General features: G+C 37.8%; 1 protein-coding gene across 7 annotated transcripts in view; it reads left to right on the forward strand.

Moving 5' to 3' along the window:
* dock9b (dedicator of cytokinesis 9b) overlaps positions 1–13,814 on the forward strand; it is an 85,400-nt gene that overhangs the window by 47,420 nt on the left and 24,166 nt on the right. For all 7 annotated transcript variants that reach the window (XM_084127899.1, XM_084127902.1, XM_084127901.1 and 4 more), the window contains exons 8-30: positions 1,645–1,819; positions 3,047–3,102; positions 4,388–4,462; positions 4,546–4,686; positions 5,401–5,607; positions 5,906–6,028; positions 6,377–6,459; positions 6,551–6,673; positions 7,550–7,629; positions 7,717–7,907; positions 8,056–8,121; positions 8,222–8,314; positions 8,818–8,929; positions 9,126–9,244; positions 9,903–9,989; positions 10,229–10,321; positions 10,417–10,532; positions 10,626–10,695; positions 10,808–10,933; positions 11,022–11,093; positions 11,179–11,325; positions 11,489–11,572; positions 13,380–13,491. In XM_084127899.1, coding sequence (XP_083984025.1) covers positions 1,645–1,819; positions 3,047–3,102; positions 4,388–4,462; positions 4,546–4,686; positions 5,401–5,607; positions 5,906–6,028; positions 6,377–6,459; positions 6,551–6,673; positions 7,550–7,629; positions 7,717–7,907; positions 8,056–8,121; positions 8,222–8,314; positions 8,818–8,929; positions 9,126–9,244; positions 9,903–9,989; positions 10,229–10,321; positions 10,417–10,532; positions 10,626–10,695; positions 10,808–10,933; positions 11,022–11,093; positions 11,179–11,325; positions 11,489–11,572; positions 13,380–13,491 — 2,551 coding nt within the window. The remainder of the gene's footprint in view (positions 1–1,644; positions 1,820–3,046; positions 3,103–4,387; positions 4,463–4,545; positions 4,687–5,400; positions 5,608–5,905; positions 6,029–6,376; positions 6,460–6,550; positions 6,674–7,549; positions 7,630–7,716; positions 7,908–8,055; positions 8,122–8,221; positions 8,315–8,817; positions 8,930–9,125; positions 9,245–9,902; positions 9,990–10,228; positions 10,322–10,416; positions 10,533–10,625; positions 10,696–10,807; positions 10,934–11,021; positions 11,094–11,178; positions 11,326–11,488; positions 11,573–13,379; positions 13,492–13,814) is intronic.

The following is a 13,814-nucleotide window of genomic DNA, read 5'->3' on the forward strand; positions in this document are numbered from 1 at the left end:
TTGGTTAGTGTCTCCAACAACGCATCGTACTATAGTAGTTAATTATTTATATTAGCATATTTAGTGACTTGAAAAGACATATTTATGATTAACATGTTTCCAACTTCTGAAAATTCATTTTGATATTTTCTGGGGGCATAAAGTAAATTTTTTTACATTGTTAATGATACAACTGTCTTATGTCATAAAGAAAAGAAAAGGCGTTTTCTCAAGAAATGTATACTTTGGCATAATCTTTTATTTTTATAAAATAAATATTTTTATAAAATGTTTATACAAATATTTTAACTAAAATAAAGTCTAAACCTGCAAAAACATGAAATATTCCGTACCAGAACTCTTAAAATAGCATATTATTTGACCTTTTTATTACAAGGTTAGTTCAAAATTAGTTAACTTCAAGGTTAATTAAGTTCAAGGTTAGTTAAAGTTATTTGTAGAATGTTGTAAAATGTCATGTGGTGTGACTCCCTAAAAAGTTATATTCATAAACAATATTTCAAAGTACATAAAAAATAAGAACAAATATTTGCAAATCTAAAAAAAAAAAAAAAAAGATTAAGATTGAGAAGTTTACACATTTATTCTGTGTGTAAAGAATGTTATTTATGTTTATTGCTCTGTTTACTTCTATTGTAACTTATTCTTCTGTAATTTTTTGCTTCTTTTTTTTTTTTAAATGAAGGAGCGAATCAAGCTAGAATTCTAACTTTGCTCCACAAATGTTATCGATAGAGCTTAACTTGTATTGGAACATTCCTTTAAAGTTCATAAGGGCGCCTGAAGAATAAATGCTTTGTTTTGTGTATTTACTGCAGTACAAAGCAGTTTATAAAAGGAGTTCAGATCTCTAATAACATCCTCATCAGTCTCTTCCTTTGTCTCAACCAAGAGGGGATATAAGTGTTTGGATGGTCAGTTCCTCAGATAGGGCAACTCAGGGTTGCAGAGAAAGAGAAAGATAAAGTCCAGCTTAATTCACACATTATTTCTCCCAGGGTCAAATATTTCCACTCTGTGGTGTGCTCAGTGTGTGTATGTGTGTTTGTGTGTGTGTGTGCAAATGTGATCGCATTCCTTGATTCACCAGCCCTCCTGAAAGTATTCCTTTGGTATGCACAACCCGTTTTATCTGTTTTCGACATCTGTTTTTTGACATTTTGTCCGTTTTCCACATTTCGGACAAAAGAGAAATAGTAAAAGTTATTTCTAGCTCCAAAACCTAAACATTTCAACAGGTGCACATGCAAAGCGGCCAGATATTCCTCAGCAGGTGTCTAGGAATAAATGGCTTTCAGCTCCTGCGGGATAGATATATTTTCCAGAGTCATTTCTGGTGTAAATTCATCATAAATGCATTAAGTGTAAAATCCTCCCAAAGTCTCTGGTGCTCTCACATTCCCATAGGAAAGAAAAGTCACAGATGAGATCTCTTATGTCTTATTTTGTCTTCTAGACAGCAGTGAGATTAAATGATCAAGTGTAGAGTCTCCTGCTTCTCAGATTTTTCTCCCACAAAAAATACCCCACTTTTCAACAGAAATGAGTCTGAGAAGATTTGCCAAGATCTGAGCTATGCTATTCACTGCCAGTGACGTGATTAGAAATGTCTCTCTTTCTCTGTCACCGTTTGTCTGTGTGCAGAACAGTAAAGTGCGGCGTTTTGCGTTTGAGCTGAAGATGCAGGATAAAAGCACGTATCTTCTGGCTGCAGACGGTGAAGGAGAGATGGATGACTGGATCAGCACTCTCAACAAGATCCTCCACAGCAGTTTTGAGCTCGCCATGCAGGAGAGGAGGAACGGAGAACTGCACGATGGTATGTGTTTGGGCCAGTAAGAGTGTGTGCAATTCACAGATGTGTGTGTCTGATGTCATGTATGACATAGGTGGAGTGTGTTGATACATTACCATACGATAATACAAGGTTGTTGACACAGTTTGAGCGCACAGACGTGTATTTGAAGAGCCAGCTGAGTGGTCGTGTTTCCTATATGTGTATGTTTTCTTTGAAGAGACCACCCACTCTTTAAACGTCTTTTAATGGATAGATGCATATATCCAACACTCCTGGACTGACGCACACATAGCCATACACAAACAGTAACACTTAACACCTCTTAAACCCTTCGGATTTCACACTGGAGAGGAGGTTGGGAGTCTTTATTTACTTTTGATGAGTTTCAAAGGAGACAGCACATTCCTTTCTTCTCGCCTAGTATAAAACAACAAACACCTGCTGACCAATCAGAGTGCAGAACCAAATGAACTAATTACTAGTGGAGCAGCATGACTGTTGCTATTAGTCATAATTAGGGTTTGGTATCTGAAAAATTTTAATTTTGGTGCCTAACTTGTCCCGCAGTGTGCTACAGCCACGAATGATACCTCAAAGAGAAAATGGGAAAAAAATCCCTTGAAAGAGGAACCTGTGTCATATTTATGGTGCTGAATATCTTGGGACAGAAAGGAACTAACCAGAACATCCTACAAACATCATTTTAACATGTTTAAAGCCACTCAGAACACCTTAGAAAGCATATAGCAATGCCTTAACAACCACCCACAATACCCTAACAACACCCTAGCAATCAAACAAAACACTCTAACAACCACATATACAGATATACAGCAGGTACCGGAGATATTAATTTTCAAGACAGAATACTTTAGAAATTATAGCATAGTAATGCCCTAGAAACCACCCTAAATACCCTAGCAACACCTTAGCAATCACCCAAAACTCTCTAGTAAGCACATATACAGATATGAACGATTAAAACCACTCAGAACACCTTAGAAAGTCTATAGCTGTGCTATCAACCACCCACAACACCCACTCACATCATACAAATGTAGTTTGACAGCTTTAATGTTTGAGCACCCACATTTTAATGTTTGTTATTATGATTTGACACTGTTATCTGACCGTTTGCACAGTCACAACATGTTGATTTAGACATTGAGACTCATGGCTGTGTGCTGTACCACTGAGTTTGCTGGTTTTGAGAGTTTCAGTACAGCATGTGTGTTTTCTCTCACACAGACGATGAGCTGGGCAAGACAGACATATCACCAGGGAATTTTCAGGACAGTTTCCAGGTATTGTGAACATGTAGACATAGTATGTCCTGATTAGCTGATTATACAAATCATCTACAGTTTCACAGGGTGTGTGTGGGTAAATACTGCTTTTCGGCTCCTGTGTCTTGGCTGTAGTATGATCTCAACGCTGGCGTCCTCGGTGTCTGCCCTCTCTCTACACATCCACAGTTTTTCCACCCACCCTGAGTCTTCTCGGCTAATGTTTTCCAACCATTTCACAATGAACCACCCACACTTTGGAGAGACACACACACACACACACACACACACATAGTCTTTCTCATCTCCCTCATCACATCTCCCTCTCTCTCTCTTGCTCTTTATTCTCCTGTCCTCCTTCTCTCTCCTCCCTAGAATCAATCGCCTAGGCGCCGCTTCTCGCTAACGTCAGAATATTTTCTCACATCCCATGATCACTTCCATGTTGGTCAATAGTTTTGTAGTATTTTTTTGTGCCTTTTTCTCCAGTAAAAATATCCAAACATTCATACAGAAAAATACATTTCTTGTGGAGCTAAATTGTGTAAATTGAGATAATACAAAAAAATAATTGAGAATATTATCTTTAAAAAAATGCAAATTCACATAATTTAATAGTTTATTTAATAATAATAATGGCAAAAATGTTTTTATTCATTTTAAAAAGGCTATTTTTCTTTTTTAATCTTAATTTTACCTTCATTTATTATGGTATACACAATAAAACAGATTGCCTATATGACAATAAATCTATTTATAATTTATTATACTATTTATTTATCATTTAAATGTATATTGTTTGGAAACAACTCAGAATATCATATGTAATTTTGCATTCATCTTGTTTTAAAGTCACCATGAAATCAAAATTGACAATTTCTATTTAAGGAATATTGCAGTATTTATTATAAATGATTTATCCGTGCACATCATTTTTTTTTTAATTAATGTGCCCTCGTAATATTAAATCAAAATAAATTCCCCTCACACCAGTATCTCTTCTCTTCTCTGATGACGTGTTTACAGGCTTTACACAACCATCCAATCAATTCTCGATGGACAAAATCAAGTTCCGCCCTACATTTTTTCTTGTTTGAGAAGCTGTTTCACTCGGATATACGTCACAATAGGAATAAAAAGACTAATGCAACATCCATTTCATGCTGATTTTAAGGATGTTTCGATATTTTACTGGAAACCAAGACAAAATAATAATAAGTATTTTTTGTCATACAATATGCTGGAACAGGAAACACAATCAGATGCAGTAATTAGTGATTGCCATCCTGTTTTTGCTTTTTAGAGTGCGAGAGACATTGAGACCAAGATGAGGAGTGAGACTCGCCTGAAACTCTTCACTCTGGACCCTGACACACAGGTAGCTCCAATAATAAACAGTCCATTAAATCACAGCGTGAGCTACTGGTTTTGAGCTCTGTGTGTGTGTGTTTTGGCTTGTAGAGACTCGATTTGTCTGGCATCGAACCTGATGTGAAGCAGTTTGAGGAGAAGTTTGGGAAGAGAGTTTTGGTCAGCTGCAATGATCTGTCTTTCAACCTTCAGAGCTGTGTAGCAGAGAATGAGGAGGGACCTACTACTAACGTAAGATTCACACACACAATCACGGTGGTTCTGTGGTTATAAAGCTCTTTTCTTTGGCTAAGTATCACTGTCTCTGATGAGGGATGTGCTGTGGCAACCAGCCAAACTCCTTGGGAAAGGGAGAATTGTGTGTATATTGATAGTCAGCCCTGTACATGATTACATAAAGGTAAATGTGTAATTATTTGAATGTTAAACCCCTTTCTCCTATTTCAATTTAATTTGCACACACACATAGAAGACTTGAGTTCTCAATAGGCTATGAGTATAAATACTGTGCCTCTGTGGCGCTTTAAAAATGACTCTGTTAGAGCGGTCCAACATGTCAACCTTAGCTCAACACACACTTCTGGTACAGATTACCCTTATGAAAAGAAAATATATTTGCTTATGTATGAATGATCAATATATTAATTTATCTGTTGTATATTTTAAATATACAGAAGAATATATTATGTTAATATATTACAATATATTGAATAATACAGGAATTGCTGCTTTTCATATATTGAAAAATATGTGAAAATATATTTTTTTTAGGTATCAATATATACATGGTCATACTGGTCCATATATAGCAGTATATTGAAAAATATAAACACAAGTTTAAATAAAAGGAAATGTATTATGTCATAAATTACATTACATTTTCCAGTATATTCCCATATATTTTTGTTTCGTAAGGTTAGATGCAACTCTCACTGTTTTCTTCAGGTGGAGCCCTTCTTCGTGGTTCTCTCCCTGTTTGACGTGCAGAACAGTAGAAAAATATCTGCAGATTTTCACGTGGATCTAAACCACCCACTGGTCCGATCCATGATCCCACCACCAGGCGTGCAGATAAACGGAGGGGTGGACACTCCTCATGGAGAAATGCTGCTTAGTGAACTGCTGGAGGGGATGCTGCAGTACCCCAGAAAAGTAAGAGGGCTGAACATTATAGATGGATAGATAGATAGGGTTAGGATATATATAGCTGTAAGAATATGTAGTTTGTCCAGTATAAAAATCATTATGTCTATGGATTGTCCCCATAAAACATGAACACCCAACGTGTGTGTGTTAGTGTTTACTTTGCTATACTTTAGGGACAGTTTGTCCGCAGAAGTTAGCTATATCTAACCTCCCTTTGGGGACATCCTTATTTGGAAAAACTATACATAAATAAAAAACACAATCCTTTCAGTAAGAGAAGTCTGTGCGCTCATTTTTGTTTTAGGGTGTCTTCTCTGTGACGTGTCCTCACCCTGACATCTTTCTGGTTGCACGAATCGAGAAAGTTCTGCAGGGAGGCATTACCCACTGCGCTGAGCCCTACATGAAGAGCTCCGACTCCAGCAAGGCAATGGGCCTAACATAACCACATACACACACACAGTGCATAAACAACACAGCTGATCCAAACATATACACAAACACAACAGAAGTACCAAATATACAATGTCAATCAAAACACTAAGTGGTTATTACAGGGATAAGGAGAAGGATAATATGTGCTTAGGATTCATAAACTTGAAAACAATTCTACCACATCCCACAATGACCCTTGCAATATCCTGCCAAAATCTACTCTACGTTACCAACTAAAACTCCCGCAAGGCTCACGGGAACATGCTATCTGCCCAGTTTACTGTTAATAAAATGTCTCTTGAGAGGTTGTGGGGAACACTGTGTGTGATTTGCTTCACAGGTTGCTCAGAAGGTTTTGAAGAATGCCAAGATGGCCTGCAGCAGACTGGGCCAGTACAGGATGCCTTTCGCATGGGCAGCCCGGTGAGACAAAACTGTCTGGAAATGCTCTGATCTTCTTTCTGTGTGTTGTGTCAATCCCGATATTTAATCTCTTTATTGTTCTTTTCCACAGGCCTGTGTTTAAGGATGCCTCAGGGACTCTGGATAAAAGCGCTCGGTTCTCCGCGCTGTACCGGCAAGACAGTAATAAACTCTCAGAAGAGGATCTTTTCAAACTTCTGGCGGATTTTAGGAAGTCAGTATTCACCTCAAGTCATCAGACTTGTCTTCACTGTGATGTTTCTTGTCGCTTTTACAGTCGTCTCAGTCTATAAACTCTTTTCCCGCCATTGACAGAATTTATACTTATGAGACAACGCTTCCCAGCCATTTCCGCAAATTTCTAGCTTTCTGTGTTTTCACTGTTATAGGATAGGGGGCGCTATTACACATCTTTTGAAAGAGTACTGAATCTCCTGATCAAAACACAGGCGAAGAAGAAGCAGAAACAAGTGATGGTATATGTATGCATTGCATATGTAAAATAACACGATTATCAACAACATTAAACAGAATATAAATCAAAACTGCATAATGTTACCAAAAAAGAAATGTCGACCCAGGACGAGCTATAGGACTGTGCAAGCTTTGGGGGTGTTGATGGACTCGATCAATCCATCTATGTTTTGATTATCGTTCTGAATCCAATCTGGATGTAGACAAAACCCCGTTTGTTTGTTCTTTTGCTTTGAAATATACACATATGTTTTTTTATGAAACTTACCCACATTCAAGTGTTGATAAAAAAGAATGAATTAAGCTAGGATAAAACACTTTTTTTGTTTAAAAGCAGATACTCTTTTGATATAATGCATGTGCAGATATTCATACAACAAAATATTCTGGGGGCAACTTAAAAAAAAAAAACACTGGCGGGGAAAGAGTGTAAATGGATTTTAAATGGAAGTATTTTCGGAACATCATATTCTTCTGCAGTGTATTTCCAGCTGTGGATGGTCCCACTGTTAGGAATGTGTTTTGTAGTACTTCTCAGAGGGGCATTTTTTCAGTCCCCCTACAGAGCTTCTAAAATAAACATACTGTATACAGTATATCAAAATTGTATCCACAGACCTGAGAAGATGGCTAAATTACCTGTCATCTTGGGTAACCTGGATGTGACCATTGATAATGTCCCTCCTGATATGGCTAGTAAGTCTTCAAAATATTTGTTAATGTAACCCTAATCTCATGCACACTCGGTCACTTGAACACAAATTGTTCCTCTCCGTTGGCTAGATTGTGTCACTCCATCCTACATTCCAGTGAGGCCTTTTGAAACTAATGGGCCGAGCAATGGTGTTCTGTTGGAGGTGGAGGAGTTTGTTCCCTGTATTGCCAAGTGCTCTCAACCTTTCACCACCTACACCAATCATCTATATGTCTATCCCAAGCACCTCAAATATGACAACCAGAAGTCTTTCGCCAAGGTACATTAGCATTTAGCATTTTTAGCATTTGCATTTTCTTGCAAAATGAGTGCTCTGTTTACACCTGCCACTCATAAAGCTTGCACTTAGAGATTTGACAGTAAGTTGTTTTCAGGATCATGTTTTTTCTTTCTCTTATATGACTCAGGCGAGGAACATTGCAGTATGTGTGGAATTCAGAGAGTCGGATGAAGAGGATGCTCAACCTTTGAAGGTATAAATCTGCCCCAAGACTTATAAAGAGTGTAGAATTTACTTAATTTGACCAGACGATAATATTGCTCCATGTTTATGCATGTCATTGTTATGTGTAGTGTATCTATGGTCGTCCAGGAGGTCCTCTCTTCACCAAACATGCCTACGCAGCTGTACTGCACCACCAGCAAAACCCAGAGTTCTATGATGAGGTGATGAATGAGGCGCTGAAAGACATCTGGGGGTTAAAATTTAAATCTAATTTAAACCAGAAAATAAACAGAACATTTTAGGATTTTGAAACATTTTAAACAGAGCAAAAAAACCAAACCTTTTTAAAATGTTACATTTTTATTTGAACTTTTCACTCAAATTGTTGTATGTTCATAATATAAGATTGTAATACATTATTATTTGTGATGGGAAATATATCAAAATGAAAGAATTTTCACTTTCTTTTGAAATCCCCCCAAAAAACGTTAATTTCTTTAGTAAAATTATAATAGTGCGCCAGTTATCCAAATATGAGAGATTCTATCACTGTATAATGAGATTTAGGTATACAGTGTTTACATTTATATATTTCAAATATTCAGGATTCTTTCCTTTTTGGCCCCACTTAATTTTTCTATTGATATAAGATATTGACCATGTTCAGACTGATCTTACATTTAATTTTTTTTAACATATTGTTTCATGTGTATGTGTCCTGTAGATAAAAATCGAGTTGCCCACACAGCTTCATGAAAAGCATCACCTTCTCTTCACTTTTTACCACATCAGCTGTGACAGCAGCACAAAGAAACGGGACATAGTGGAGACCCCAGGTACAGCATGCTGAATAAAGCAGACAAGGCTAATATGTTGAGGCATGGGGTGGGGCTCCAGGAACTTGCATTTTAGCTTGTTATGCATAATATTACTGCAGCATTATCAAAGAGAGGCATATCAATGGAGTGCAGTCTTTGGATGTGCTGAATGTTTTCTCTCACACACTCTCACTTCTGTCTGTTTCACTGTCAGTGGGATTTGGCTGGCTTCCTCTGCTTAAAGATGGTCGTGTTGTTATGAGTGAGCAACTCATCTCTGTGGCATCCAACCTACCAAATGGTTACCTCAGCTGCCAGGAGGGTGTAAGCAAGGTGAACCCACTATGCATAGTCATAACAAAAACTTTCCCAGCTTGGCAAAAATTGCAGCCATTTGTGGACCAAATGTCAACGTGTGTGTGTGTGTGTGTGTGTAGTCTATAGTCTAATTTGCTATTTGGATATACTTTGTGAATATCAAGATCTAATTATTATTGACCTTTTGTCTTAGTGGATCTTATTGCATAGTATTAGTTTTACATACAGTAGGTAATTTTTATATCTCAGAGGTTGCTCTTTCATAGCTCATAGCTTCATAGGTCAAGACTCTTTGGGGTTCTCAGTTATGTTTCATTGATAAATCAACTTTAGATACTCAGATATTTCTCCTAAAATTCTGTCTATGAGAATCTGATGAGGAATCTTTGAGTTCGGATTGAAATCTCTGACTTTGTTGAAATCTCTTTTGAAACACATTAGCACATAAACAGAGACAAAAGTCACTGAGCTCTTTTCTCAGGAAAATGAAATTAAGAAATCTGAGAAGGCATGTAACTTCATCAAAAGTCACTATTTGTCCTTTGTTTAATCGCATTGCTGTCTAGGAGAACTTATTGAGACACTAATTAGATCTTTCAGTGGATGATCTGTCAGTATAATTAAAATAAACCATTTAAAATTGATGTTGTGTTTATGGATGTTATGTTTGCAGCACTCTAGTCCTGAGATAAAGTGGGTGGATGGAGGACGTCCTCTCTTCAAAGTGTCCACACATCTGGTCTCTACCATCTACACTCAGGTGTGACTATAAAGGATATAGATCCTATGATGTTATTAATATTCAGGATCAATAAGGTACATTTCAATCATGACAACTCTTAGAGTAGTTTTGGCATGCTAATGAATACAGCAGTGCTAATGTTTTTGGTCTTGGTGGTCTAGATCTGCTACAAATGCTGCTGCTGCTATGATTAGTCATAGGTTATTTATTAATGTAGTCCCACTATGTAATTTAAACATCTCTCTTTATCTCCTCAGGATCAGCACCTGCACAATTTTTTCCATCATTTCCAGAGTATGCAGTCTGGTGCCACCCGTCCAGCTGAGGGTGAGCTTGTCAAATACCTCAAGGTGAGCATAGAAAAGTTAGAGAGGCAGGTTTCTTCTGATTCAATTATTATTATTATGTTGGGCTACATTACAAAACATTACCCATAAATCCCCAGAGTCTTCATGCCATGGAAGGTCATGTTATGATCAACTTCCTGCCGACCATTTTAAACCAGCTGGTTCATGTTCTGACCAACGCCAGTAATGAGGATGTGGCTGTAAACACCACCAGGTGAGAGAGCAGGAGTTGCCAAAATCAGAACACTGGATCTTCTTCTTTCTGTTTCTCACATGCTCTCTTGTTGTTCATCTGTCTCCCTTGCAGGGTCATGGTCCACATTGTTGCTCAGTGCCACGAGGAGGGTCTAGAACACTACCTGAGGTCATATGTCAAGGTAAATCAAGTTCTGAAACATTTGATCATGGTTATGGATATGTACAATGTCCTACTTTTTGTGCAGTTTCTAAAGTAGACTTGGTTACATGATTTTCTTCATGTTATTCCAGTACGTGTTTAGAACAGAGTCCTATTTAACCAGTAACAGTAAGACAGTGCATGAAGAACTGGCCAAAGCCATGACATCCATCTTAAAGCCTTCAACTGACTTCCTTACCAGCAACAAGCTTCTCAAGGTACTGAAAACAACGCTCTGTTTTAACACTCTTAAATCTCTGAAGGTTGTATTTGACATTGGTTAAAATGTATACTTTGGTGTTTCAGTATTCGTGGTATTTTTTTGAAGCCCTGGTGAAGTCAATGGCACAGTACCTGATGGAAAGTGGCAAGGTCAAGGTGAACATAATCATATGCCTCTCTCAGAACTACTCCTTACAGAATATTCCATGGTAGCCATAGTTTTCACCAAAATATCTTGTAGTTGTCCAGGAACCAGCGATTCACGGCTTCGTTCCACCATGCTGTGGAGACACTGGTGAACATGCTGATGCCCCACATCACACAGAAGTATAAGGATAACCTGGATGCTGCCCGCAATGCCAATCACAGCCTGGCCGTCTTCATAAAGGTACCGCCAGAAGAAGAGCTGCTCTCTCTACTATGAGCAATTGATCTATACTCTGAAAAACTGATCAATATTTGATCAGTTCATCAGTAAAAGGCTTTTATCATTTCATGAAAATTAGAAGTATTCATTTAACAACAGTGCTTTCTCACTAACTGTCCTACAGCGCTGTTTTACCTTTATGGATCGAGGATTTGTCTTCAAGCAGATAAACAATTACATCACCTGTTTCATACCTGGAGATCCCAAGGTACACAACAATATTGTTAAATGAACCTATGTAGTAATATAAAGTGCTAATTCTGAAATCTTAATCTATAATTTAAATTGTAAAAAACAACAAAAAACCTGTCATTATTTATAGTCTCATGCTATAATATAGAACCCGAATTTTGGAACAGTTGGGACGTTTTTTGAATAAAAAATTGAAAAAAAAAATTGAATAAAATTAAAACTAAAATACTTTCAAATCACATGAGCCAGTATTTTAATCACAATAGAACATAGATAACATAACAAATGTTTAAATGGAGAAATTTTACAATTTTATGCACAAAATGAGCTCATTTCAAATTTGATACCTGCTACAGGTCTCAAAAAAGTTGGAACGGGTACATGTTTACCATGGTGTAGCATCTCCTCTTCTTTTCAAAGCAGTGTGAAGACGTCTGGGCATCGAGGTCATGAGTGTCTAGAGTTTTGGTGTTGGAATTTGGTCCCATTCTTGCCTTATATAGGTTTCCAGCTGCTGAAGAGTTTGTGGTCGTCTTTGACGTATTTTTCGTTTAATGATGCGCCAAACATTCTCTATAGGTGGAAGATCAGGCCAATTCAGCACCTGGACTCTTCTACGACGAAGCCATGCTGTTGTAATAGCTGCAGTGAGTGGTTTTGCATTGTCTTGCTGAAATACACAAGGCCTTCCCTGAAATAGATGTCGTCTGGAGGGGAGCATATGTTGCTCTAAAACCTTTATATACCTTTCAGCATTCATAGTGCCTTCCAAAACATGCAAGCTGCCCATACCGTATCCACTTATGCACCCCCATACCATCAGAAGTGCTGGCTTTTGAACTGAATGCTGATAACATGCTGGAAGGTCTCCCTCTTTTGTCCGGAGGACACGGTGTCCGTGATTTCCAACAAGAATGTCAAATTTGGACTGGTCTGATCATAGAACACTTTTCCACTTTGAAATAGTCCATTTTAAATGAGCCTTGGCCCACAGGACACGACGGTGCTTCTGGGCCATGTTCACATATGGCTTCCTTTTTGCATGATAGAGCTTTAATTGGCATTTGCAGATGGCACGGTGGATTGTGTTTACCGACAGTGGTTTCTGAAAGTATTCCTGGGCCCATTTAGTAATGTCATTGACACAATCATGCCGATGAGTGATGCAGTGTCGTCTGAGGGCCCGAAGACCACGGGCATCCAATAAAGGTCTTCAGCCTTGTCCCTTACGCACAGAGATTTCTCTAGTTTCTCTGAATCTATTGATGATGTTATGCACTGTAGATGATGCGATTTGCAAAGCCTTTGCAATTTGACGTTGAGGAGCATTGTGTTTAAAGTATTCCACAATCTTTTTACGCACTCTTTCACAGATTGGAGAGCCTCTGCTTCTCTAAGACATCCCTTTTATAGCTAATCATGTTACAGACCTGATATAAATTAACTTAATTAGTTGCTAGATGTTCTCCCAGCTGAATCTTTTAGAAATTTCTTGCTTTTTCAGCTATTTGCCCCCGTGCCAACTTTTTTGAGACCTGTAGCAGGTATCAGATTTGAAATGAGCTCATTTTGTGAATAAAATTGTAAAATTTCTCCGTTTAAACATTTGTTATGTTATCTATGTTCTGTTGTGAATAAAATATTGGCTCATGTGATATGAAAGCCTTTTTGTTTTAAAAAACGTCCCAACTTTTCCGGAATTCGTGTTGTAATATAATACAATATACTGTTCAAAGGTCTGTGGTCGGTAAAACCACTAATGCTGCATTTATTTGATCAATATAATATAATATAATATAATTGTGTCTCTTTGTGTCTTGCAGACGCTGTACGAGTTTAAGTTTGAGTTTCTGCGGGTAGTGTGTAATCATGAACACTATATACCCCTCAATCTGCCCATGCCTTTTGGGAAGGGCCGCATTCAGAGGTTTCAAGGTAAACATACAGGGATATTCTACCGCATGCTGTTGTTGAAATAGCCTAAGAAATTGCTTGACATCACTCTTGAAAGGTTAAGTTGTTCATCAGGAAAATTAGATTTAGTAGAACTCTTCCTCTCTCTGATGCTTCTGTCCTTTGGGCTTTCTGTGCCTATTGCTCATATTCTGCCATGCCTTTCCACTGTTTCCTCTTTCTTTGTGTGTGTGCTAGCTTTTCTGTGTCACATTAAGGAGACTCATGCCAGAAGTGTAGGTGAGCAGTCCTGCTTGCCTGTGACTGAACAATGTTCGTGTGTCTAGTCTTAATGACACAGTCTA

This window comes from Abramis brama (assembly GCF_963993115.1).
Source record: "Abramis brama genome assembly, chromosome: 11".
In the NCBI taxonomy this organism is placed as follows: Eukaryota; Metazoa; Chordata; class Actinopteri; order Cypriniformes; family Leuciscidae; genus Abramis; species Abramis brama.